The 24,499-nt window shown below is 41.8% G+C and overlaps 2 protein-coding genes across 10 annotated transcripts in view; one reads left to right on the top strand and one right to left on the bottom strand.

The window, feature by feature from the left end:
• Nucleotides 1-1,632: 1,632 nt before the first annotated feature.
• CABYR (calcium binding tyrosine phosphorylation regulated) lies at nt 1,633-21,988 on the top strand. Of its 7 annotated transcripts, none has more exons than XR_001887660.1 (6): nt 1,633-1,792; nt 5,718-5,886; nt 5,987-6,040; nt 16,526-17,806; nt 20,377-20,500; nt 21,904-21,988. XR_001887660.1 is itself a non-coding variant. In XM_017884008.1 (6 exons), coding segments are annotated over exons 2-6 (1,140 nt in total). In that variant the 5' UTR covers nt 1,633-1,792; nt 5,718-5,741; the 3' UTR covers nt 21,905-21,988. The 7 variants fall into 7 exon arrangements, 6 of the variants coding, with proteins under 6 accessions (XP_017739497.1, XP_017739499.1, XP_017739493.1 ...); XM_017884008.1 differs by having other exon boundaries at nt 16,526-16,867; nt 19,903-20,500; XM_017884010.1 differs by having other exon boundaries at nt 16,526-16,867.
• Nucleotides 21,989-22,422: 434 nt separating this feature from the next.
• OSBPL1A (oxysterol binding protein like 1A) overlaps nt 22,423-24,499 on the bottom strand; it is a 240,516-nt gene continuing 238,439 nt past the window's right edge. For all 3 annotated transcript variants that reach the window (XM_017884011.1, XM_017884012.1, XM_017884013.1), the window contains one exon: nt 22,423-23,652. In XM_017884011.1, the coding sequence (XP_017739500.1) occupies nt 23,550-23,652 (103 nt within the window). In that variant the 3' untranslated portion in view covers nt 22,423-23,549. The remainder of the gene's footprint in view (nt 23,653-24,499) is intronic.

Raw genomic sequence — 24,499 nt, forward strand, 5'->3', positions numbered from 1 at the left:
TAGATGTTTGAGACGACCCACCGAGGTTAGGTTTAAAAACCATAAATGTCTGCAATTCCAAAAGACGCCACAGATGAGGTCTCAGTGTTTGTACTTAGGATTTTCAGTAGCTCAGTTCACTATGTCTCTGACAGCTACATGTGTTATAAACCGAGCTATCAGAAATCATGACAGCCTCATCTTACTTTTATTTACATTACCAAAGTGGTGCTGGAGGCCAGTGACGAAGGATGAAAAATATCTGCAGAGCCACCAACACACTCAGTCTAAAAGCATTTCTCCCTTTTTTTTTTTTTTTTTTGTGAGACGGAGTCTTGCTATTTCTCCCTTTTAAAGTATGTAATCTTCCCGAGAAGAGGGAGCTTGCCTAGCACTCAGTAATAATTATTAAGTGGATTAATGAATGGCACCAGATAATGCTGACTGAGGCCTTAACACTGCATTTTATTGCAAAGTGCTCTGGAAGCACTATTTTTTTCTGAATTAAAAAATAGGTTTTTTGTTTGTTTTTTTGCTGTGTGTGTGTGTGTGTGTGTGTGTGTGTGTGTTTTGTGGCAGGGTTGGGGAAGGGGGTTGGTTGTTTTTTGTTTTGTTTTGTTTTGCTTTTGGTCAGATATCTGCCCTGGCGATGCTCTTTGGTTTAAAGTAGTTGCTTTTTAAACTTTTGAAGACGGATCAAAATTAAGGCTGCTTGTACTCTGATAATCATGATTATGGTGTTATTTGGAGCCCAGCCCAAATACCTGAGCCTAAATGAGTGAAAGAGCAGACAGTTTTTTTTGTTGTTGTTTGTTTGTTTTTTTGAGACGGAGTCTCGCTCGGTAGCCCAGGCTGGAGTGCAGTGGCGCAATCTGGGCTCACTGCAACCTGCGCCTCCCAGGTTCAAGCAATTCCCTGTCTCAGCCTCCAGAGTAGCTGGGATTACAGGCGCCCGCCACCACGCCCGGCTAATTTTTTGTATTTTTAGTAGAGACAGCGTTTCACCATCTTGGCCAGGCTGGTCTTGAACTCCTAACCTCGTGATCCACCCGCCTCGGCCTCCCAAAGTGCTGGGATTACAGGTGTAAGCCACCGCACCTGGCAGAGTGGGCGTTTTTAAATGAAGCAGTATTCCTTTAGTTTGGTAAAACTAAGCTGAAGTTACCCACAGTAACTCCTTGACTTGTTTTTGACGGTGGGCTTTGTAGGGATAGTTGGTGTCTGATCTTAACTGTGGAGAAACAGGAAGTTTCGGGATTCATGCTAAACTCCCATTCCACAGGCGAGTTTCACAAAAGAAAAAGTGCTCTGTTGCATACAATTATTCACTCTTGAGTCTACAACGTGGCAGAAATTATTCCTAAAGGTGACCGAAGAGAGCTGTAGTTTATGGGGCCAGGAGCAGTGTGTGGAATCGCAAGGTAGAGACATAACAGCACTGCCATAAATCTTTCTTTCTTTCCAAATGAGCTCTAATTTTAGGCCCAACGACCAAAGACGGAGAGGCAGTCGCTTTGAGCTACTCCTGGCCATTTGTTGGGAAATCACCTAAATCCGTTCAGGTTTAGCCAGAAGAGGGGAAACAAGCCTCTCTCGCCCGCCAAATTACGGCCTTTGTCGCTTTCGGCTCCCCATTGGCTGCAGTCGCTGTGACCCCGCCTCCTTGCGTGCGTGCGGAGCTTTGTGATGCGGGACTTCGTGACGCACGCCCTGATGCCTCCGGGGCTATAAAAACGCTCGCAAGCGTCAACCCTCAGGAGCTCCCGGCAAGGGGGGCAACGAGGAAGCTCTTAAGAGCGCAGCCGGAAAGCAGGTGGGGAGAGTCTGGAGAAAAGGCGCACCCTGCGGCCTCGGAGACAGTTATGCCTAAGGGATTCTCTCGAAATGGGAGAGGTCGTCGGAGCCTCAGGGGTCGGGGAAGGCGGAGGGTCCTCAGAGTTGGGGGGGACCTGTGGGGCGGCCCCGGCCCACACCGGGGAGTGCGGCGACTAAACGGCCAGCTGCCGAATCTGGGGCCTCGGTGGGTCCGTCGCCCGCCTCTCCTGAACAAGTCCAGGCGAAGTGAGCACGCCCAGCCTCCTCATTTCACTCCCCTCTCCCAAACAGACCTAGCGCAAAACGAGCACTGACACAGCGGGAGCCCACACACCGGAGGTTCTTCAGGGAGAGATAGGGGAGTGCGGTTACCTATGGCTCCGAAGGCCCTGCTGGCACCCTGAAAGGCGTCGTGTTTCCTGATTAAAGCGTTACCCTTGTGGTAGTGGGAGCATGGGCGTTTACGGTTGGGCGGGGCAGGGTTTAAATTCTGCCAGTGTTGGACCAGTATTGGTGATAGGAGAGATCTGGGGAGAATTATTAAGCTGTCGCTTTTAAATAACCCTAATAATGTTTGTGACTATTTTACCCGTTGACCTTCATCAGCTTGCTCAGGACAGTTCTTTGTGGGGAACTGAACTGTAGGACGTTTAGCGTCCCTGGCCGCATACGTTCCCAAAGTCGGGGTGAGAACTAGTGGGACGGGGGATCATGGAGTGCATGGCCACTGTCCCCACCTTTGGTAGCAGCAACTGCTAACTGCCTCTTGAAAGGTTGTTGGCGCCATCATGGTTTCTGGGAGCCCCCCCCTTTTTTTTTTGAGACGGAGTCTCGCTCTGTCACCCAGGCTGGAGTGCAGTGGCGCCATCTCGGCTCACTGTCAGCTCCGCCTCCTGGGTTCACGCCATTCTGCCTCAGCCTCCTGAGTAGCTGGGACTACAGGCGCCGCCACCACGCCTGGCTAATTTTTTGTATGTTTAGTAGAGACGGGGTTTCACCGTGTTAGCCAGGATGGTCTGATCTCCTGACCTCGTGATCCGCCCGCCTCGGCCTCCCAAAGTGCTGGTATTACAGGCGTGAGCCACCGCGCCCAGCCGCTGGGAGCCACTTTCAAAACGGTCTATCTACTCACCTTGGGTACTTAAAGAAAATTAGACATACGATATATATGAGTATGTATCAAATATATATATGTATCAAACAGTATATATGTATCAAACATGTCATTGCTGCCTGTGCTCCTTAGCATTTAGCATATGAGACTGCCGAATCCCCACTTCTTTTTTTTTTTTTTTAATTCTTTTTCTGTGAGTACATAGTAGGTGTATATATTTATGGGGTACATGAGATGTTTTGATTCATACAAAGTTAATCACATTACGGGGAATGGGGCATCTGTCCCCTCAAACATCCTTTGTGTTGCAATCCAGTTACACTGTTATTTTAAAATGTACAATTAACTTATTGACTATAGTCACCCTGTTGTACTTTCAAGTAGTAGGTTTTATTCATTTTTTATACCCATTAACCAGCCCCACTTCCCCCCCATTTTCCACCCAGGCCCCCATTACCCTTCCCAGCTTCTGGTAACCATCCTTCTTTATGTCCATGGATTCAATTGTTTCAATTTTTAGCTCCCACAAATGAGAGACCATGCAATGTTTTCCTTTCTGTGCCTCACTTATTTCATTTAACATAATAATCTCCAGTTCCATCCACTTTGTTGCAAATGACAGGATCTCATTCTTTTTTAATGGCTGAATAGTACTCCGTTGTATCTGTGCACCACATTGTCTTTATTCATCTGTTGATGGACACTTAGGTTGCTTCCAAATCTTACCTATTGTCAACAGTGCTGCAACAAGCATGGGAGTGCAGATAGCTCTTCTGTATACTGATTTCCATTTGGGTATACACCCAGCAGTGGGATTGCTGGATCACTTCTGGTTTTTTAAAGATGGTTTAATTCAGTAAATCTGTTGAATGATACTGTAAAAGGAAGTTTTCATTAAGGGATTCAATTATACTTAATTATATCCTGAAAGGATTTGCTTTGGCCAGTACAGATTCATTTTGTCCTGACCTTTGGGAAGATGAGATGTGCTTTTAAGTATTGAACATTTTGCTATGAGATATTAGTTACTTTATAATAGAAGCTGTGCCCTTCTATAATTAAACTATGCCACTTAACCCCATGAAACTCATTATTTACTGTAGGGATGTTGTTGAGGACATGGCTCATTATATCACACTATTTGCTTTATAAGGACTTGGGGGAGAAATTTCTCCTGGGTTTCAGTATCCGGAATAGCTGTGGTTCCCCCAAACAACTGATTTGTTTTCACCTCAGGAAACCTGAATCATTTAACCACCTATCTCCTATTTTGTGATGGCTGCTTGATAGCTCAGGGATTGATTTGATACCCATCTTTATCAAAGTGAAGGAGCTATGGCATGCATTGGAGTGCTAACTTTACCTGTAGCTTCACCCTGTTTTTCCTATCTTAGTTTTCCCCTCACCACTTTAGGGATTTTCTTAAATATTTAATTTTGTTCTTTAGAAGCCTTAGATAATTTTTTAGGAGGAGTCAGAACACGTACACCCTGACAGTTTTAGGTGGCAGCCTCTGCAACTCTGAGAATTACAGGTTGGTCTGTGCAATATCTCTGATACCACTTAAAAGCCAGAAAGGCAGAAGGGGAAACATAAGGGAAAATTTGGGAAGAGGGTAAAGGAGATATGAGAAAAGACAGGTACAAATGACGGTGGTATAACAATAGCACAAATAAATTATACCCACTCTGATTAATGTTAAAAACAAAGTTATTCCTACAGGTATGAAGCAGGCTGAAAAAAACCCAAAAATTTAAAGCTAAAAAATGCACACTTAAACATGAGCAGTGATCAGGCGTGGTGGCTCATGCCTGTAATCCCATCCCTTTGGGAGGCTGCGGGTAGATCACAAGGTCAGGAGTTCAAGACCAGCCTGGCCAAGATGGTGAAACCCCGTCTCTACTAAAAATACAAAAATTAGCCGGGTGTGGTGGCAGGTACCTGTAATCCCAGCTACTCCGGAGGCTGAGGCAGAGAATTGCTTGAACCCAAGAGACGGAGGTTGCAGTGAGCTGAGATCACACCACTGCACTCCAGCCTGGGTGACAGTGAGACTCCGTCTCAAGCAACGTGTGAGAATATATTTAGAAAAATAAGGAAAAACATGTTCTTACAGAAAAACTATCTTGTAACTGTTTGATGCATATGTGTACAGAAAGGCCAATGCCTGTGTGGTTTGGAAGGACTTGTTTAGAAACAGATACATGAAACGTTAACTGCACAAAATACTCACTGAATTTTACAGAGGCCGGTTTTGTTTTTTGTTTTTAATATCCTCAGGGTCTTGGCAGGGCTTTTCCTATGGATTTCTATAATGGTACTAGATTGCTCATCTACACATAGTAGGCTATTTTTAGTAGGGTTGTGTTATTTTTTAAACTACCATCAAGAATTAGCCCATTTTACTAAAATGAATACCTACATATTAGAACTAAAGCTGATAATTTTAATAGGAGATAGTTTATTATTGGAAACTAGTTAACTCATAAGGACTATTTTAGTCACTTTGGGAGGCCGAGGCGGGCGGGTCATGAGGTCAGGAGATGGAGACCATCCTGGCTAACACGGTGAAACCCCGTCTCTACTAAAAAATACAAAAAATTAGCCGGGTGTGGTGGCATGCTCCTGTAGTCCCAGCTACTCAAGAGGGTGAGGCTGGAGAATCACTTGAACCCGGGAGGCGGAGCTTGCAGTGAGCTGTGATCATGCCACTGCACCCCAGCCTGGGTGACAGAGTCTCAAAAAAAAAAAAAAAAAAAAAACTGTTAGTAAAACATTATTTATAAGACTTTGTTTTTCTTCATTCTAGTTGAGTTACAGACATCCTGCCAAAATGATTTCTTCAAAGCCCAGACTTGTCGTACCCTATGGCCTCAAGACTCTGCTCGAGGGAATTAGTAGAGCTGTTCTCAAAATCAACCCATCAGACATCAACCAGTTTGCAGCAGCTTATTTTCAAGAACTTACTATGTACAGAGGTTTGTTGTTCCTTTATATATTTGCTGCTTTGAAAAAGAAAACATTTTAAGTTGGGAATTTTATGTATCTGTATTTGATTTCCTCTATTGATTCCTTCAGGGAATACTACTGTGGATATAAAAGATCTGGTTAAACAATTTCATCAGATTAAAGGTAAGTACCACAAGTAGTAATAGTTTTAATAATGATGTTTATTAGTTATTGCATCATTACTAGCATATATTCAAACTTAAGAATGGTGCCCACAAATCATTTGATGTTTAATCACATTGGTCCTTTTAAAATATATATATATATATAATATATATTTTTCAGACACATGCTCTGTCACCCAGGCTGGAGTGCAGTGGCGGCATCATAGCTCACTGCAGCCTGGGCTCAAGGGATCCTCCTGTCTTAGCCTCCCAAGTAGCTTGGACTGCAGTTGTGAGTCACCATGTTCAACTAATTTTTTATAAATTTTTGATAGTGATGGGGTCTTGCCGTGTTGCCCAGGCTGGACTTGAACTCCTGGATGCAAGTGATCCTCCTGCTACAACCTTCCAAAGTTCTGGGATTACAGGCATGAGGAGAATCGGATTTCATAGTAATAAAGACTCAAGTTATGAGATTAAATACTTTGTTGGAAGGGTTTTTTTTTTTCCCCTTTGCAATGGAGTCTCATTCTGTTGCCCAGGCTGGAGTGCAGTGGCGTGATCTTGGCTCACTGCAACCTCTGCCTTCCAGGTTCAAGTGATTCTCCTGCCTCAGCCTCCCAAGTATTTGGGACTCCAGGCACCCACCACCATGCCCGGCTAATTTTTGTATGTTTAGTAGAGATGGGGTTTCGCCATCTTGGGCAGGCTGGTCTCGAACTCCTGACCTCAGGTGATCTGCCTGCCTCGGCCTCCCAAAGTGCTGGGATTATAGGTGTGAGCCACCGTGCTTAGCCGCTGTGTATGGTTTTTAGTGAGTCTTGGTATTTTTGGATTATTCCAGTGAAAGTGATGATGAGCAAGGAATCAGGATGGGAAAAGGTGACATGAGCAGAGAGCTATAGCATATAACATCCAAACTGAGAATAAAATAAAAATTGGCAGCTAAGCCTTGGATGCTACACAGGATTAAAAGGAAGGAGATCTGCCAGTCCTTGAGTGAGATAAACAGGTTACACTTTCCACAAAATGGAAACATTTTAAGCAATGAATGCAGTGATGTCAGAGACCAGTACCCAGAGGGCAGGGCGTGATGGCTCATGCCTGTAATTCCAGCCTTTGGAGGCCGAGGCGGGAGGAGGATCACTTGAGCCCAGGAGTCCAAGACCAGCCTAGGCAAAATAGTGAGACCCCCATCTCTAAACAAACAAACAAAAGAAAACAAAAACACCCAGAGACCAGTTTTGCCTCTACCGGGGTAATGGAGAGCCAGCATAAAAGGACGTGTGGATCAGAGACAGGGCTTACCCCAGACTCAGCTTACCCCTTTTTAGAAGGGGAGAACCTTTAATAAAGGAGCAGTAGCCCAAAAGGCTCACTAATTAACCAAAAGACTTTTTGAAGGGACAGATTTTAAAATTAAGATGAAATTCTGCTATTGGGAAATGAGCATTTTAATGCAAGATGAGATCAGTTAGAGAAAGTAATACTCCTGGCATATCTAAGTCACAGTGTGTAAAGTTTGAGCCCTTTACAACAGCATGACATCCAAAGCTCTCTATGATTTCAGTTTGTCCTACCTTTGCAATCATCTCATTTCATAGACCTCATGTGCCGTATATTTAAGACAATCTGTCATGTCCTGAAATGTGAAATTTCAAATCACTTGATTTGGGCTTATGTTCCTTCTCCCTCCAGGAGTTCCTTTCACTCCTTTTTCTACCTTTCAAATCCTACATATCCTTGAAGTTCAATCCATAATTTCATTTAACAAATATTTAATTTCCTGACAATTTCCAGATGCTGTGCTAGGTGAAATTCAGCAGAGAGGGAGAGATTTTCATTTCAGCTATGATGGAGAAGCCAGTATTGGACTTGTCCTCCTATCATAAACAGACATAAAAGCTGTATAAATTATATAAAATGAAGTCCAGTACCTAGATTCTTGGGAGAAGGGATTCCTAGAAATTCAGCCCATATTCACAGAGGCTTTCTTCCTGAGGACACTTTCAAAGTCTTGTGCAGGGAAATACAGCCCAAGTAGTGAGTGAAATCTGGGGGGGGTGACAGAGAAGCAGAATTTCAGTCTTTCAGTGTGGCTGGGCTGTGAGTGACAGTACCAGAAAGGAGGCATTTTCAGAGAAGGACCTCCACAAGTTTGCAAAAAAAATTTCCCTTGGGCTTTTGTCCAGCTCCTAAGCTCCTCATGTGTGGAGTCAGGTTTGAGGAGGTTTAGCAGAAAAGAACTATTGGGAGACTGAAAGCTAAGTTGAGAGATCAGAACCGTTTAGTGTTGGGAGAGCCTTGCAGGTTGGGCCCAGCCAAAAATAAGAGATTTTTGCGAAACCCTGGCAATTTAGTTGAGACCTCAGAAAGGTCATACACTATGAATAAAGCGTACTTTAAAGTATACGTAGTGCACTATCATACACTAGGAATAAAGGTCATACATTATGAATGCGCTAGGAGTAAGAGCAAAGCTGAAGTATGCCCACTTTAACAGAATTTATAATCAAATCTCAAGAGGATCAGATTGATCTGCCATTAGAACAGAATCAGTGGCGTTTAGAAGAAAATAACAATCAGAGCCTCTACAATGTGTCATTTATAGTTTCCAGCATACAGTTAAAAACATCTGGACATTCAAAGCAGCAGGAAGAAGTGACTGATAAGGGCTAAAACATAACACACTCACTTAGAAGCAGACCCAAAGAATATCCAGATACTGGAATTACTACATGAGGTGGATAGAAAATAACCATGATTGATATTTTGAAAAGATGGAAAATAGATGAAAAGATGCAGAACTTCAACAGAGTTAGAAACTACAAAATAAGAAACATTTATTCCATAACTGCAAACTATAAAATTATATAGCTTTATTAGAAGACAGAATTAGGAAACTAAAAAATGAGCCAACAGACAACAACCAAATCAAGGCAGATAACAATCAAATTATGACAAAGGGAAAAATAGAAAAGAATGTAAGAAATGTCTATGGAACATTGTCAGAAGGTCTGTGTCCACCTATAGTCTCAGCTACTCAGGAGGCTGAGGCACGAGAATCGCTTGAACCTGGGAGGCAGAGGTTTCAGTGACCCAGTGACCCAAGATTGCACCACTGCACTAAAGCCTAGGCGACAGAGCAAGACTCTGTCTTAGAAAAAAAAAAAAAAGTCTATGTCATTGCAGTAAATGGAGAAGTAGTAGTATTTGAAAGCGTAATGGCTGAGAATTTTCCCACTCTGAAAGACAATAGTTCACAGATTCAAGAAGTCTAATGAACCCATGGCAGGATAAATACGAAGAAAATGACACACAGGTATATTACAGCTAAACTGCTGAAAAAGACAAAATCTGAAGAGCAGCTGCAGGGGTAAAAGGATACATTACTTTTCAGGGGAACAATAATAAGACAAATAGGTGATTTCTTAATAGAAACCACAGAAGCCAAAAGACAATGGAATGACATAAAGTGACCTAGAATGCCAGCCTAGAATTGATATATACCCAGTGAATATATCCTTTAAAAAATGAATGCAAAATAAAGACATTTTCAGGCAGCAAAAACTGAGAAGAATGCATTGCCTGCTCTACAAGAAATGCTTTTAAAGAAGTTTATAAGCAGGGCTTGGTGGTTCATGCCTGCAATCCAAGCACTTTGGGAGGCTGAGGTAGGAGGATCACTTGAGGCCAGGAGTTTGGGACCAGCCTCAGCTACATAGTGAGGCCTTGTCTCTGCAGAAACTTTTTTAAAAATTAGCTGGGCATGGTGGCACACACCTGTAGTCCTGGATATTCAGGAGGCTGAAGCTGTGATCACACCATTGTACTTCAGCCTAGGTGGCAGTGCAAAACTATGTCTCAAAAAAAAAAAAAAAAAAAAGCCTATAAGCAAGCAAGGAATACAAGGGAACTTCCTAAATCTAGGAATGGGTACACACACAAAAACTTACAGATAACCCAGTTGACCCATTATACCCAATGGGGAATATTGAATGTCTTCCCCTCAAGATTGGGACCAGGACAAAGCTCTCCAATATTACCATTTCTATTTAGCTTTGTACGGTAGGTTCTAATCAGTGCCATAAGGCAAACACATTTTTTAAAAAAAGGAAAGGCATATGAAGAAATAAAACTATTCAATAAAACATGTGACATGACTATGATGTAGGAAACCAAAAATAATCCTCTTCTTTTTAATCAGCTTTATTCTACAGAGGAGAGGGTATATGGGACACAGCCCAGATGTTTATGGGCAGAAGGTTTAAAAAAGTACAGATACATTATCTAGTAGTGTAAGTCTTAAGATAATCAATTCAACAAGTACCCAGAGAGAAAATGGGTATTATGGAAGTCATAGAATAAAAAACAGGGTATCTAAAGAGCAGCATTTAATACAATCCCTGTCTGTCATGTTTCTTTACGACTTCTAATTTATGCCTCATATCAGTTAGGAAAGCTTTCGGTTGCAAGTAACAGCAAACCAATTAAGAGTGACTTTAAGAAAACAGATCTGAAAAGGTGTTCATTCTGCTCCTAATATAATTTAATAATAAGCATCACATATCTAGGCACTCTGCTGTGTCATTCTTAGAATGTTTTACATGTCCCCGCATGCTACTGCTCCAGGTGTTATGCCTGTGTTTACATCAGGAAGGAGGAGAAAATGGTGGCACTAGTGACATTTTTTCTTAATCAAAGGAACATTTTCGCAAGTTTTACAGCAGATTTCTACTTCTGTCCCACAGGCCAAAGGAGGCTGATAAAATTTATGGTAAGAGAGATCAGAATTGTCCCATGCATTGCAGGACATCTAGCATCCCTGATCTTGGCTCCTAAAATACTAATGCCTCCCAGACATTGAAATAAATACAAATGTCCCCTCTACATCTATAAATACTCTCAGTGGAAGGGGGATACTACTACCCCTTGAGAACCAGTGTGCCGTTAGTGGCTTATCACCTGGGGCTGGGTACACTGCTGCCACTAATCTAGCTAAGATTCCTTAGCAAAGAATAAGGGAGGGAATGTCTGCTATTCCACCCACCCTGCTTTAATTATTTGCCCTTAAGTGAAGTTGGGAGAGATGAGGTTTGGTAAAAATGTGGGGAGGGGGGATGTGTTGGGAGTGATGGGGTGAGGGATACAGAAATAGACCCAGAGGAGAAGAGGGAAGGATGAAGCCAAAGAGATGCCAAACTGCATTTGGTGTTGCTCCCTGTGGCCCAGCGAAGTTTGATGGCAGCGCTGGAGAACTAAGAGGAAAGTGAAGGCAAAGGGGCATGGCATGGGAGAGATTACCTAGGATAGGCTCTTCTCCCTCAAACTGGCCATGCCATCTTTTGCTTTCCACCTCCTACAGTCCAAATTACTAGCCACTTTCACACCTGTTCCTTACTTCTAAAGGTTAACCCAAATTACCTAAAAGCCACTGGACCCCATACATATTTCAGTCACTGTACTGACCACATTGTCATATAATCAATCATCTGTCTATATCCTTAATCAGAGTGAGATCTTTAGGAAGTCTTATTCCTCTTTGATTCCTCAGTGTCTAACACATACTGGTGCAACTAATGATTGTTGAATGAAGAAAGAATGGAAGGAAGGGCAAGGAGGAAGAGGGGAGAAAAGAAACAAACCACCTACTTTATAGTCTCTGGTATTCTCATTCCAATCAGTTCAATACAAACTAGTTGGAATCTTCTGTTTTAAATTCTTAAAAGACTATGTACCATACATATTCCTGACTTTAAGCACTCTCTTTGAGCGTCCCACCTCCAATTCTTATACATCCTGTCATATCTCTTGTTAGGCCCTGCTGCTGATACACTTCTGGTCTTTGATGCCTTTCAGATTTCCCATTCCATGCCAGAATATGTCCTTTTCCTTATGCTTCTTGGGCAGTTATGTACCCCAGTACCCTGAATCTCCATATGAGTTGTGCCTATTTAAAAAAATACCATATGCTTGGAATTTATCTCTTTATCTTACTGATTTCATGGAAAATCAGGATTCTGCAATGAATTTTAAAAGTTAGCCAATTTGAGTCATTTTATTATACTTAAAAGGAACTTTTTTACAAGAAGGAATGTCTTTTGTTCCTAATTCTTCTTAGTTCCTAATTCTTAGTGTGTATGTATAGTTTTGTCAGCTTAAGTAGAACCAGATCACCGAAGTCATAGTGAGTTAATCTTCATAAGGTTGGTAAGATCAACCTTTAGCAAACCTAGTTTACAACTTGAAGAAATTCTGTCTTCTACAACCAACATAATCTCAAGGTTACAAGTCAGCAATTGTTATATATATTTAAAGCTGACCGTAACACATTAAAGAAAAGCTCTTTACCCTTCTTAATAAGCAGATAATGACATGAAATCAATATAGATTTATATTATATGTGTATAGTAACTAGTATGTATATATTTGCCAACATTCTTTCATGTATTCCAGACAAAACCAAATGATTGATCTAGTGTTTGCATTTTTTTTTTTTTTTTTAAAGACAAGAGTCTAGTTTTGTTGCCCAAGCTGGAGTACGGTGGCATAATCTCAGCTCACTGCAACCTCTGCCTCCCGGGCTCAAGCTATTCTCCTGCCTCAGCTTCCTGAGTACCTGGGATTACAGGCACGTACCACTGTGTCTGGTTCAGTTTTGTATTTTTAGTAGAGACAGAATTTCGTTATGTTGACTGGGCTGGTCTTGAACTCCTGGCCTCAAGTGATCTGCCTGCCTCAGCCTCCCAAAGTGCTGGAATTACAGGCGTGAGCCACTGCGCCTGACCTAGTGTTTGCATTTTCAAAAACACTATAAAAGTTTAAGGCATCTGGTCTCAATTTTTTTAATTATGAAAAAATCCATAAGTATATAACATACACATATAAAGAAAACACATCCTGCATTTTACCACCCAGTTTAGGAAACAGCCAATTTAATTTTAATCAAAGCTGAATCAAATCTCGAATTAGATATTGGAGATTTATATAATGTTTAATTTGATATCACATATTCAAAACTTTTCTGTATCTCTTTTTAAAGTATTGATTCATTCCTTCCCCATTTATATGTGATTTAGAGTTTATTCGGTGCTTTCAGATGCATTATTTCACTTAATGTCCACCGAAACTCCATGAAGTCAGTTATAATCCCCATTTTGCAAGTGAGGAGGCCTGAAGCTTGCAACAGTTGACTTGGTCATGCAGCTATTAAATCTTAGAGCCAGGACTGGAACCTAAGTTTTCTCATTAACTTTTTTACTATGAGAAAGTTGCAGGGAAGAAAACAATATCCTACATTCCCTGGTAAATTGTTAAGGATTCATAATTATATAATGCTTTACCTTTCCAGAATGGTGGTTATAAGGGATGTTTGTGTTTAACAGGGGACTTCTAGAGACAAAAATATTGAACTTTCTTAACATTTAAAACATTACATCATTTTAATCTCTTAGACATAATTTCAGGTACCATGAACCTGTGAGGGAGACACTTTTAATTAAAAGAGCAAGTGGTCCTTTGCAGAGTTGCCTAAATTATACCACAAGCAACCTGTCAGGTCCCGTGCACGCAGTCTAGGGATTGTAGTAATCCAGTTCCTAGATTGGCTGCGTTCTTGAAAACGCTCATGGTAAGTAAATCGGTGGTTGGAGAATTTAAGACCTTATGGGGGAAAATAGTTAGGGAGGCCTTGAATTGGTGTGGATCTGGGGAGGTCAATCTGGTTAGGAGTTGGACTTGGGTTTTGTTGTTGCTTTCATTACCTTCACTGTACTACAGACCTCAAATCCTTCTAGGAGAGGGCCACCAAGACCTTTTGCTGAGGGTGGGGCTGGGGTGCCAGAGGGTATTTCTCAGCATCTGTGCTTCCCCCTCAGCTTTCAGCCTTCTCTGCCAGCATGCCCCACAAAGGGCATCTCTCTCCAAACTCTTGCTCCCTCTCCTGGTGGCAGCCTGCTGTCTCTTGTTGCTCAGCCTTGGGCTGGTTAGCAGTGCAGAAGGTTCCCTGTTCTTCTGGGCCTGCCTTAGACCTAGGCTGGACCTGTGCACCTGGGCTTTGGACACAGGGCTTTCTCAGTGTTCCGCCCTCTGTCACATGGTAGCCAAACTCTGCCTTCCATCTGTGGTCAGTCTTGGGCCAGTGTCTCCTGTCTCTGCTCTGATAATAGGAGAGCTCTGTCTGGCCTTCAACCCTGCCTCCATCTTTCATGTGAGGCCCGTGGAAAAGTGTTTGCTAATGAGTGTGAATTCTCCTTGGGTCTGGAGTCCCAGGTAATTCCAGACTGACATGTAGTGCACCTTTGGCCTTTACCAGTACGTTCAGATTATAGCTGGTACATTCTTACCAGCTGGTGTGATGGCAGCCTGTTCTTTCTGGATCCTGCTATAGCTGAGACTGTTTCTTGTGTCCCTTTTCTCCTTGGAGGGGCTGGTTCCTCTTTTGAAATCAGATTACTTGATTACCTTTTGACTTCAGCTCTCTGCTGGTCTCAAGAAAAGTTATGATTTTGTGGCTTATCTCTCTGGCTTTTTCCTGTTGTTATGGATGGAAACAATGTATTTTGTAGCTTTCTATATCCCAAACATAAGAGTAACTCTCCCAAGGTCAGGCTTAAATAAGATTTTTCGGCTGGGTGTGGTGCCTCACGCCTGTAATCCCAGCACTCTGGGAGGCCGAGGTAGGTGGATCACAAGGTCAGGAGTTCGAGACTAGCTTGGCCAACATGGTGAAACCCTGCCTCTACTAAAGATACAAAAATTAGCTGGGCATGGTGGCAGGCGCCTGTAGTCCCAGCTACTCAGGAGGCTGAGGCAGGAGGATCGTTTGAACCTGGGAGGCAGAGGTTGCAGTGAGCCGAGATGGCGCCACTGCATTCTAGCCTGGGCAACAGAGCAAGACTTCATTTAAAAAAAAAAAAAAATTTCCCCTCCTCTGAACTCCAAGATCTTTATTAGTACCAGTTAGGTACTTGAACTTTTTAACCTATATTTGTCTATCTTATTTCCCCTATTAAATGTAAGCTATATGAGGTCTCGTCTTAACAGTCTTTCTATCCTCAATAGTGCCTAGACCACTCGTACATGTAGCATGTAGCACAAGCACTCAATCAAATGTGTTGGTGGGTAAAAGGGCTTTCCTAAAAAGTGGATGGGAAAGTCCTGAAGGAGGTGAATGGTTAGGAAAATGAGGTTATTGTTCTAAGCAGAGGGAGGTAACGATAGATGTGGCTTTCTCTCTTTTTGAATCTTTCTCTGCATGTGAGCATTTGGTATAATGTCCATGTCCAGTATTAGAAATCTTAATTTATAAAACAGCAGCCAGTGTCAAAGGAGACACTGCAGGACACTGCTTTTCAGAATGCAGCTGAACCTATTGAAAACATGTCTCCAAAGTTTTGACTTGAGCCAAATATATTCTTATGAAGCAAATTTACAAGAAGCAAATTCTGCTTTTCTTGTAAATTTCATTAGAGAATGCTTCCCAAAGGAAAATTCTCAGCAAACAAATGTGAAAACTTTTGATGAGTTAACGACTAAGGTAGTTAGGTGTGTGGGTGATGCACATAAAATATTACAGCAGTTTTCCAGCTCTAGGATTTTGTATATGTCATCAGCTGTTGTGACCTTCCAACCCATGAGAATTTTCCTCATGCCTGAGGATTCACTTAAGTCTACACTTTGAAATCCAGAGATATCTTTCTTTTCCTCTTGGCTGGGTCAGTCTGACTTTGGCTGCACAATCACACATCACTAGCAGCTGCCAGCATATTTAGGTTAGAATATGTGACTTTCCTAATGTAAAAAAAAAAAAATCCTATAGTCCTCTAGCTTATCAGTTCATTAAGTTAAACTTTATATACCAACTTTCTTAAATGGAGGAATGCCTTTATTAATATGCAGCATCTATGTCATTACTAAGTTACTACACCAACAAAGATGAAATAATTTATTGCCCAAGTTGGTCTCCCTCTGACCCAACCTTTTCCCCCAGTTTTGTGTGGAAGTTTGATCAGGAGCTTTTTCCATGGAGGTTTTCAGCTTCCTTATTTCTAGGCACAAAGTTATGATCTTAGCATCTTTCCCTTGATGCTGACCACCTTAGGATGATATCTGATTATTAGTCTTGCCACTGTGCTATTGAGAGTCACTTATTTCTAAGGAAATGAATTGAGGGTCTTGGAGTAGACAAGGACAGGAATGTTTTATTACCTACACTACAGATGTAGGAAAACAAAGCTGAAAACTCTTTTATATTTGTGTCTCTACTGACGTCTGAATGCTCAACCCATTATTCCTTTTTTTTGGTCGGGGGGAGAGGTAAAGATGGGGTCTCACTGTTGTCCAGGCTGATCTTGAACTCCTGGGCTCAAGCGATCCTCCCGCCTCAGCCTTCCAAAGTGCTGGGATTACAGGCATGAGCCACCACATCCCTATTATTGCCTTCTTTAAAAATATTTTTTTGGGGCATAGATGCTAATTAACCCATCTGGTTGTTGTGTTTTAGTAGAGAAATGGTCAGAAGGAACGACACCACAGAAGAAATTAGAATGTGTAAAAGAACCAGAAAAAACATCTGTAGAATCTAAAGTACCTACTCAGATGGAAAAATCTACAGACACAGACGAGGACAATGTAACCAGAACAGAATATAGTGACAAAACCACCCAGTTTCCATCAGTTTGTGCTGAGCCAGGTGCTGAGCAAACCGAAGCAGTTGGTGATTCTTCTTCCAAACCAGCCACCCCTAAGGCTACTACCCCACCCTCATCACCACCTCCAACAGCTGTCTCACCAGAGTTTGCCTACGTCCCAGCTGACCCAGCTCAGCTTGCTGCTCAGATGTTAGGTAAAGTTTCATCTATTCATTCTGATCAATCTGATGTTTTAATGGTGGATGTGGCAACCAGTATGCCTGTTGTTATCAAGGAGGTGCCAAGCTCAGAGGTTGCTGAAGATGTCATGGTGGCTGCTCCTCTTGTGTGTTCTGGAAAGGTGCTAGAAGTGCAGGTTGTGAGCCAAACATCTGTCCATGTAGATTTGGGTTCTCAACCTAAAGAAAATGAGGCTGAACAATCAACGGCTTCCTCAGTCCCCTTGCAGGATGAACAAGAACCTCCTGCTTATGATCAAGCTCCTGAGGTCACTTTGCAGGCTGATATTGAGGTTATGTCAACTGTTCACATATCATCTGTCTATAACGATGTGCCTGTGATTGAAGGAGTTGTTTATATCGAGCAACTGCCAGAACAAATAGTTACCCCTTTTACTGATCAAGTTGCTTGTCTTAAAGAAAATGAGCAGTCACCACCAGTTAGTCCCAAATCTGTAGTAGAAAAGACCACCTCTGGCATATCTAAAAAATCTGTAGAGTCTGTAGAACTTGCACAGTTGGAGGAGAATGCAAAATATTCCTCAGTATATATGGAGGCAGAAGCAGCATCTCTGCTCTCTGACACATCTTTGAAAGGTCAGCCTGAGGTATCTGCACAACTCCTGGATGCAGAGGGCGCTATCAAAATAGGCTCTGAAAAATCTCTGCACCTTGAAGTGGGGATCACTTCAATAGTCTCTGACAATACTGGGCAGGAGGAGTCTGGGGAAAACTCTGTACCCCAGGAGATGGAAGGCAAACCTGTGCTCTCTGGGGAAGCTGCAGAAGCAGTGCACTCAGGTACATCTGTAAAGTCATCTAGTGGCCCCTTCCCTCCTGCTCCAGAAGGCCTTACTGCACCAGAAATTGAACCAGAAGGGGAAGCAACAGCTGAATAAGGTTTGATGAAGCCAGGTAAGAAAATCAGGTATTTCCATTACAAATTGCATTTCAGGCGACATCTGTATTTCAGGTTGCCATCTATGTAGGCTCCCTGCAGATTGGTCAGTCTTTATTTTCAATAGATTGTTTTAAAATGCCAAAGGTATTTAAAGGCTTTGTTGTATTTGAGATTCTACTACTATGACAGGAGTGATTTTAAAGTGACGTCTCCAGAGCCTGGCCTCAAAGTTTGGTCATCCAGCACTTTTGTGTTATTCTTTTGGACATATGTAGTCAGCAACAATATAGCCTGTTGTCAGGTACAAAATATATTCATGTGATCTGAATAGGTTGATTGCAAAACTGTAATTAGAGGGTGTTGGTTTGAAATTTTCCTCTTGTGAATCTAAAATTAAACTACAGCAGTGCATTTACATAGGCTATGGCATTTTAAAAAGTGAAAGAATGGTGGCGTGTTTGACTGCTTTCACACTGAGTCAGGAGAGCTCTGTAACCAGGTTTGGGGTGCCGTGCCATGCATTTTGTTTTCTGCCTGGCAGCTTCCTGCAGCTGAAGAGCAGCTTCATAGCTAGATGGAGAGAGGAGAGGTCAGGGGAGCCGGGAGGTATCAGCGGCGGAAAGGACAGCCCGGCACTTGAACAGCAATAGATGCAGTTCACGTAATTGGCTTCCTTTGATCAGTTCCCTCTCCCTGGCAAGTGCCAAAATCAAGCTGCTTTCTTGGCTGTTGAACTATCACCATGTTTTCCTGTGACACAGACATGATGTGGCCTTCATCTCCATCTAATTATGGCATTTGGTCTGCTCATCCTCCTGCCTCATGGATAATTGCAGGGGCCCTTTTTAGGGACAGAAGGGACATGTATGAGCCAACCCCCCATTCCTTTTGCAAAATCTCTCAACCCTGACTCTTAACCGAGCCAGAGTGATTCAAAAAGTGTTAGCAAAGCAGGTGTTTAGAAAAGATCACATTTTGTCTGGCAGTGCGACAGGGATTCTGCACAGCTGCAAAGGCAGAGGGCAGCGCTGGGAGTGCAGCATATGGGACTGGGGCTATATTTGTGGCTTAAGCAGCATGTCCAGACCAAGTCACTGTTTTCAAATGCTTAACTATTTCTAAAGGAAAACGTAGTTGTCCACAACACTAAGAGGATATTAACAAAAAAATGCAGACTATCAAACCCTCTCTTCCTGTGAGACAGTGAAGACCTGGCTTGGACATATTTTTCAACAAGCTTAAAAAAAAAAGATCACTTGAAAGTATCTGAAGCTGTTGGAAAAATGGCCACTTAATCATGTGCGTAGTGTTCTTTTCTTTTCAGGGGAAGAAAAAGGGCTTCACTGGGGATAGATGGCCCAGTGTTCAAAAGGTGAACTTGGCACATTTGGGCAAAGTGACACTCGTCTAAGACAGTACTGTCTTCAAGAGGCAGGTCACACTTGCATTATAGGTGGCACTCCTAAACCTCTTTTTCTCAACCCAAAGAATCCCTGTGGGACCAACCAGCCTTTTACTGCCACCTAGGACCCATGATTTCAAGTCTTGCCTAAAAGGGGTGCTCTCTGAGGTTCTGAATCCTAGATTATGTGACGTTTTATGTGTGGTAACAAATTAATGGGAGATAATGGTGCCTGTGAAGGGCCAGAGAGATTTGATTATGTGGTGAAGATGACACCTAGTGCTAACTTCTTTAGGAAATAAAACACTATGCCGATGCATTAACGCTTCCTTTAATGGCTTAACACATTCTTCAGTTGACTTTTGGGTAAAGCAAAAGGTTGCGCTGACCAGTTTCCTCTGCAAGGATCCTACAGAAGCCACATCTAAAGTTGAAGTAGCTGGAAATAGCAACTTAGAGTAAGATTCTTCTTCAGCCACAACTGTAGTGTCCCTGCCACTTGCCATCACAACACTGTTCTCGTTTTTCAACTGTAGAGAATCTCTTTCACGCTGTCAAACACAATTATGCAGCCCTCTCTATAGCATGCTCTATGGTACATATCACTACAGCTGTGTTGTATGTAAAAGAGACTTACAAAGACATTACTATGCATAATGCCTGATACAGAGACCAAAACTTTAATTCCTGCAAAATTTTTTTTTATAGCAATGGCAGCAAGTGAACGAGGACAGCCACCACCATATTCTAACATGTGGACCCTTTATTGTCTAACTGATAAGAATCAACAAGGTCACCCATCACCGCCACCTGCACCTGGGCCTTTTCCCCAAGCAACCCTCTATTTATCTAATCCTCAGGATCCACAGTTTCTGCAGCATCCACCAAAAGTCACTTTTCCAACTTATGTGATGGGTGACACCATGAAGACCAGTGCCCCACCTTTTATCTTAGTAGGCTCAAATGTTCAGGAAGCACAGGGATGGAAACCTCTTCCTGGACATGCTGTTGTTTCACAGTCAGATGTCTTGAGATATGTTGCAATGCAAGTGCCCATTGCTGTTCCTGCAGATGAGAAATTCCAGAAACAGACCCTAAGTCCCCAGAATGCTAATCCTCCAAGTGGACAAGATGTCCCCAGGCCAAAAAGCCCTGTTTTCCTTTCTGTTGCTTTCCCAGTAGAAGATGTAGCTAAAAAAAGTTCAGGATCTGGTGACAAATGTGCTCCCTTTGGAAGTTACGGTATTGCTGGGGAGGTAACCGTGACTACTGCTCACAAAGTTCGCAAAGCAGCAACTGAAAACTGGTAGGTATACTTTCCTACCATCATATTTAGGCCTTAACACATGTGCGTTTTAAGCATTTTGATTTGCTGAGCTGGAGATTTAGATATTTGAAAATAAGTTGGGGTATACTCTGATTTCCTTGGGTTATTGTCTCCAACTTCCTAACCACCAGTTACTAATAAATGCACAGCAGGTACACTGCACCACAATGACTTATGCCAAGGATTTGATGCCCGATACATGAAACTAATGAACTCAGTCGTCTTTGAAATACCTAGTCCGTTGTCTAACACAGTGGTAGCTGCGAAAAGGGGATGGATTTTTAAAACAGGACAATTTAGTTGGCATGTTTAGGGAGTAGGGAGGAGCTGGGAATAACTGAAGAGCAAGGTAAGAGAGAAAAGTCTTGATTATGTAATGGAGCACTTAATCCATGTGGTAAGAGGCAGTAGACGGACAGGAGAGAGGCAGCGTAAAGAGCTAAACAACAGCTGAGATTAACTGTGGATGAGACGGTTTGATCACTCACAAATCATTTTTAAATTTTTCATTCATACTTAATGCCAAGCCTCATGCTAGCTCTTCTCCCCTATGTGTGGACAGTGGAGTGAGCACAACATGGGACATACATCTTATAGGAGGAGACAGACAAAAAAGTGTATTACAACATGTAAAGTATTATGGAGAAAACAAGGTACTGACACAGGCCTGCCTTTAATTTTCACTATTAGATAGATAGGGTGTTCAGGCTCAGATGTAAACTGACACCCGAGCATGAGAAGGAGCCAGCTTTGCAGGGTGCGCCCAGGCTGTGTCCTAGGGCAGAAACAGCAAAGTAGGCCACCGTGAAACTGGCTGGGACGGAATGGGGAGATTGTATAAAATGAAAGATTTTGATTGAAAGTTCAATGGAAAGCCAGCACAAGTGTGTTAAGCAGAAGAATGATAGAATCAGATTCCTGTTTTTATTAGATCCTTCGGGCTGCTATGTGGAAAACAGATTAGCAAGGGGGAGGTCAACAGAGGAAGTGGGGAGATGAGTTGAAAGCACAGAAGCGTTATGCACCAATTAGTTACTTAAAATAATTAGTAGGAATTTTAAGTTGAACATCTGAGAGATGGACAAAAGCTAGATTTCATTCATAAGCAGGCTCAAGGACCAGTTACTATAAGGAAAGACAAAATTATCTTAGGGCTAGGTGCCCTTCTTCAAACTCTTTATGGACGTCTAGTGGAACTGCCAAAATGGCTGTTTTCAGCATGAAATTGCTGGGCTATTTCAGTGCAAAAACCCATAGGTAACTAGTTAAGCTTAGTAACAGAGCAGGAGAGTAGACCTTGCATTTCTGATCTTCTACTCATTTCACATGTTCAGTTTCATGTGTAACTTTAAACAATTCAATGTTTGCCTTATTCCTAACAGATCCAGGAATGACGCTGTTTGGGTCAACATTTCAGGGAGGAGTCTGCCACCAGTGTAATGTATCAATAAACTTCATGCAAGCATACAATTTTGTATTGCTTATTTTTGTAATTTAGGAGGACTACAACCAACCAACCAAACACAAAAGGCCTATCTTTTCAGACTTATAAAGCAATAGCATTTTCCAACTCCTATGTATATACTTTTAAACCATTCCCACTCAAACAGATCTAGTAACGAATTTTCTAACCAGGTAGTTCCACTTGATTGTGCATTTGAGATTCACACCAAATGAAAAATGAATACGGTAGCACCTCTCTATACTGTGTCTATCTATCCAGAGATTAACTGAATGCTAAATTCCTACTTACCACTATGCATGCCAGGTAACTGGTTATCATCTCCTTCGCCCTGGGAGCCATGGTACCACAAGGACTTCTTTGATAGGACACTTCTAATAATTTAGGATAGTATTAAGTGACAACATTAGTATACGTGAAATTTTAAAAGAAACCACACTTTTGGGGAACATTCTAAAGCCTTTATTTAGCATCAGGTAGATTATTTCATTATAACACTTGTTAACTTCAAGACAGCAATTAAAATCATGTACTGGCAGCTACCTAAGGCCCCTGGGAGCAATATCTCAGTCTGGGGTTTGGGTGGATAAATACTATAAGATTTAAGATTAATGTGCCCCAATTAAAGGGGCAAAACTACTGTACAGTAGGTCTCCACACATATTTTAAGTACACAAGTACCTTGCAAACTTGAAATGCACAAGACCTCCTTTTATATAGTTTGATAATTACATGAGTGCAACTTAATTTCTCTAGTGGCATTTGCCACTGGAAGTGGAAGCATTTAACAAGGTTTGTCATTATGTAATGGTGATTTAAAATCTATATTTCTAGGGCATTTTTGTGAATTGCTAGATTTTATACATATTTTCAATTCAAATGTAAACTTAAACATTTTAATGATACTGCAGAAAACTAAAAGTAAATTCAGAGCACTAAATAAATTAAATACTTTTCCAGTTTAATTGTTTAGAATTTTCAAATCAGAAATATCTATTCTGAATATTCAGGCATTTTTTTTCTTCTTGGAAGATGGAAGGGGTAAAATTGGGAGGATTAGTATGAATAAAAGCCATCTTATCAATGGAGTCTTTATAAAATGACATAACCTCTACATTTGAGCAATAAACATTGTATAGGACGAGAGTTCTAAATATGTCAAAGGTTACATCTAAAACATTCAAGCATGACAGCATAAAAATATTCAAAATAACTTGATTTGGGATTACTATATAGTTCCATAAAGCTAAAGTTACATTTAGGTATAAACCTTCAGTAAATATGGCAACAGCAACCATAAAAAGCATATTCCCCAGCAGTTTTCTCTTACCTCTATATAAAATAGTATTCCAAATAAGTACGTTTTATAGCAAAATTATGCATTTTTCCTAAGACTTTCATCACCAGTATCACCTTATACCCTGCTTTTGTTGGGGGTGAAATGCAATTATGAATGTTTTTTCTTTTTTCTTTTTTTTAAAGATAAGTAGAAACCAAGGGAAAAAAATTTAAAACATAGGTTTAAGACTTATTTGTAGATTAGCCAAACACCCTGACGTGTGCATTTTAATAAATGTCAGGCAAATTGAAGTAATTTCTGTCCCAGTAGCTGCCAGAGTAAATCCAGTCCTGTGCTCCATTGTAGGGATTAGGACCTTGATGGAACCACCTGTTAAAAGAAAAAGGACAAGATTTACAGGGGAAACTAGAAAATCACAGGCTGTTTCTTCACTAGCTTGCAGTATTTTTCTATTGCAGCAACTCATTCTGGGAGGGATTTCTAAAGAGATGCCGAAGTGATGCTGTTTTTCTGCTTAGGTAGGGAACAGGTCTGTGGAATAATACTCCAAAAGGGGTAATGATGCCATGCAAAAGGAATATGGATTTCCCACCAGGATCTAGCAAGCTACTTGACCCAAGCAGGGTCTTCTAATAGGTTGGTTCGAAACAATGTATTTGTCTAACAGGTTCACCCTCTAGCCCGGGGCTTATTTTCCACAGCAAGGCATTCTTTTAAGCAGTTGGGAACAAATTAGAATAAGGAAATTAACATTGACAGCACACCCACAGCAGTATGTAAGACACCTGGGTCAGTGTAAATGCCCTTCACACTTTTCACACTTTTTTTTTTTTTGAGACGGAGTTTTGCTCGTTACCCAGGCTGGAGTGCAATGGTGCGATCTCAGCTCACCACAACCTCTGCCTCCCAGGTGAAAGCGATTCTCCTGCCTCAGCCTCCCAAGTAGCTGGGATTACAGGCATGCACCACCACACCCAACTAATTTTGTATTTTTAGTAGAGACAGAGTTTCTCCACGTTGGTCAGACTGGTCTCAAACTCCTGACCTTGAGATCCGCCCACCTTGGCCTCCCGAAGTGCTAGGATTACAGGTGTGAGCCACTGCGCCTGGCCTCAAACTCTTAAAGCTCCGTTTTACAGATGAGAAGCTGAATGTCTAAGCAGTTAAATAACTTGCCCAACCTCGTAACTGATGGCAAATTCAGGTTTAATGTTAA

The sequence above is a fragment of the Rhinopithecus bieti genome, unplaced genomic scaffold (assembly GCF_001698545.2).
Source record: "Rhinopithecus bieti isolate Rb0 unplaced genomic scaffold, ASM169854v2 scaffold_13577, whole genome shotgun sequence".
Classification (NCBI taxonomy): Eukaryota; Metazoa; Chordata; class Mammalia; order Primates; family Cercopithecidae; genus Rhinopithecus; species Rhinopithecus bieti.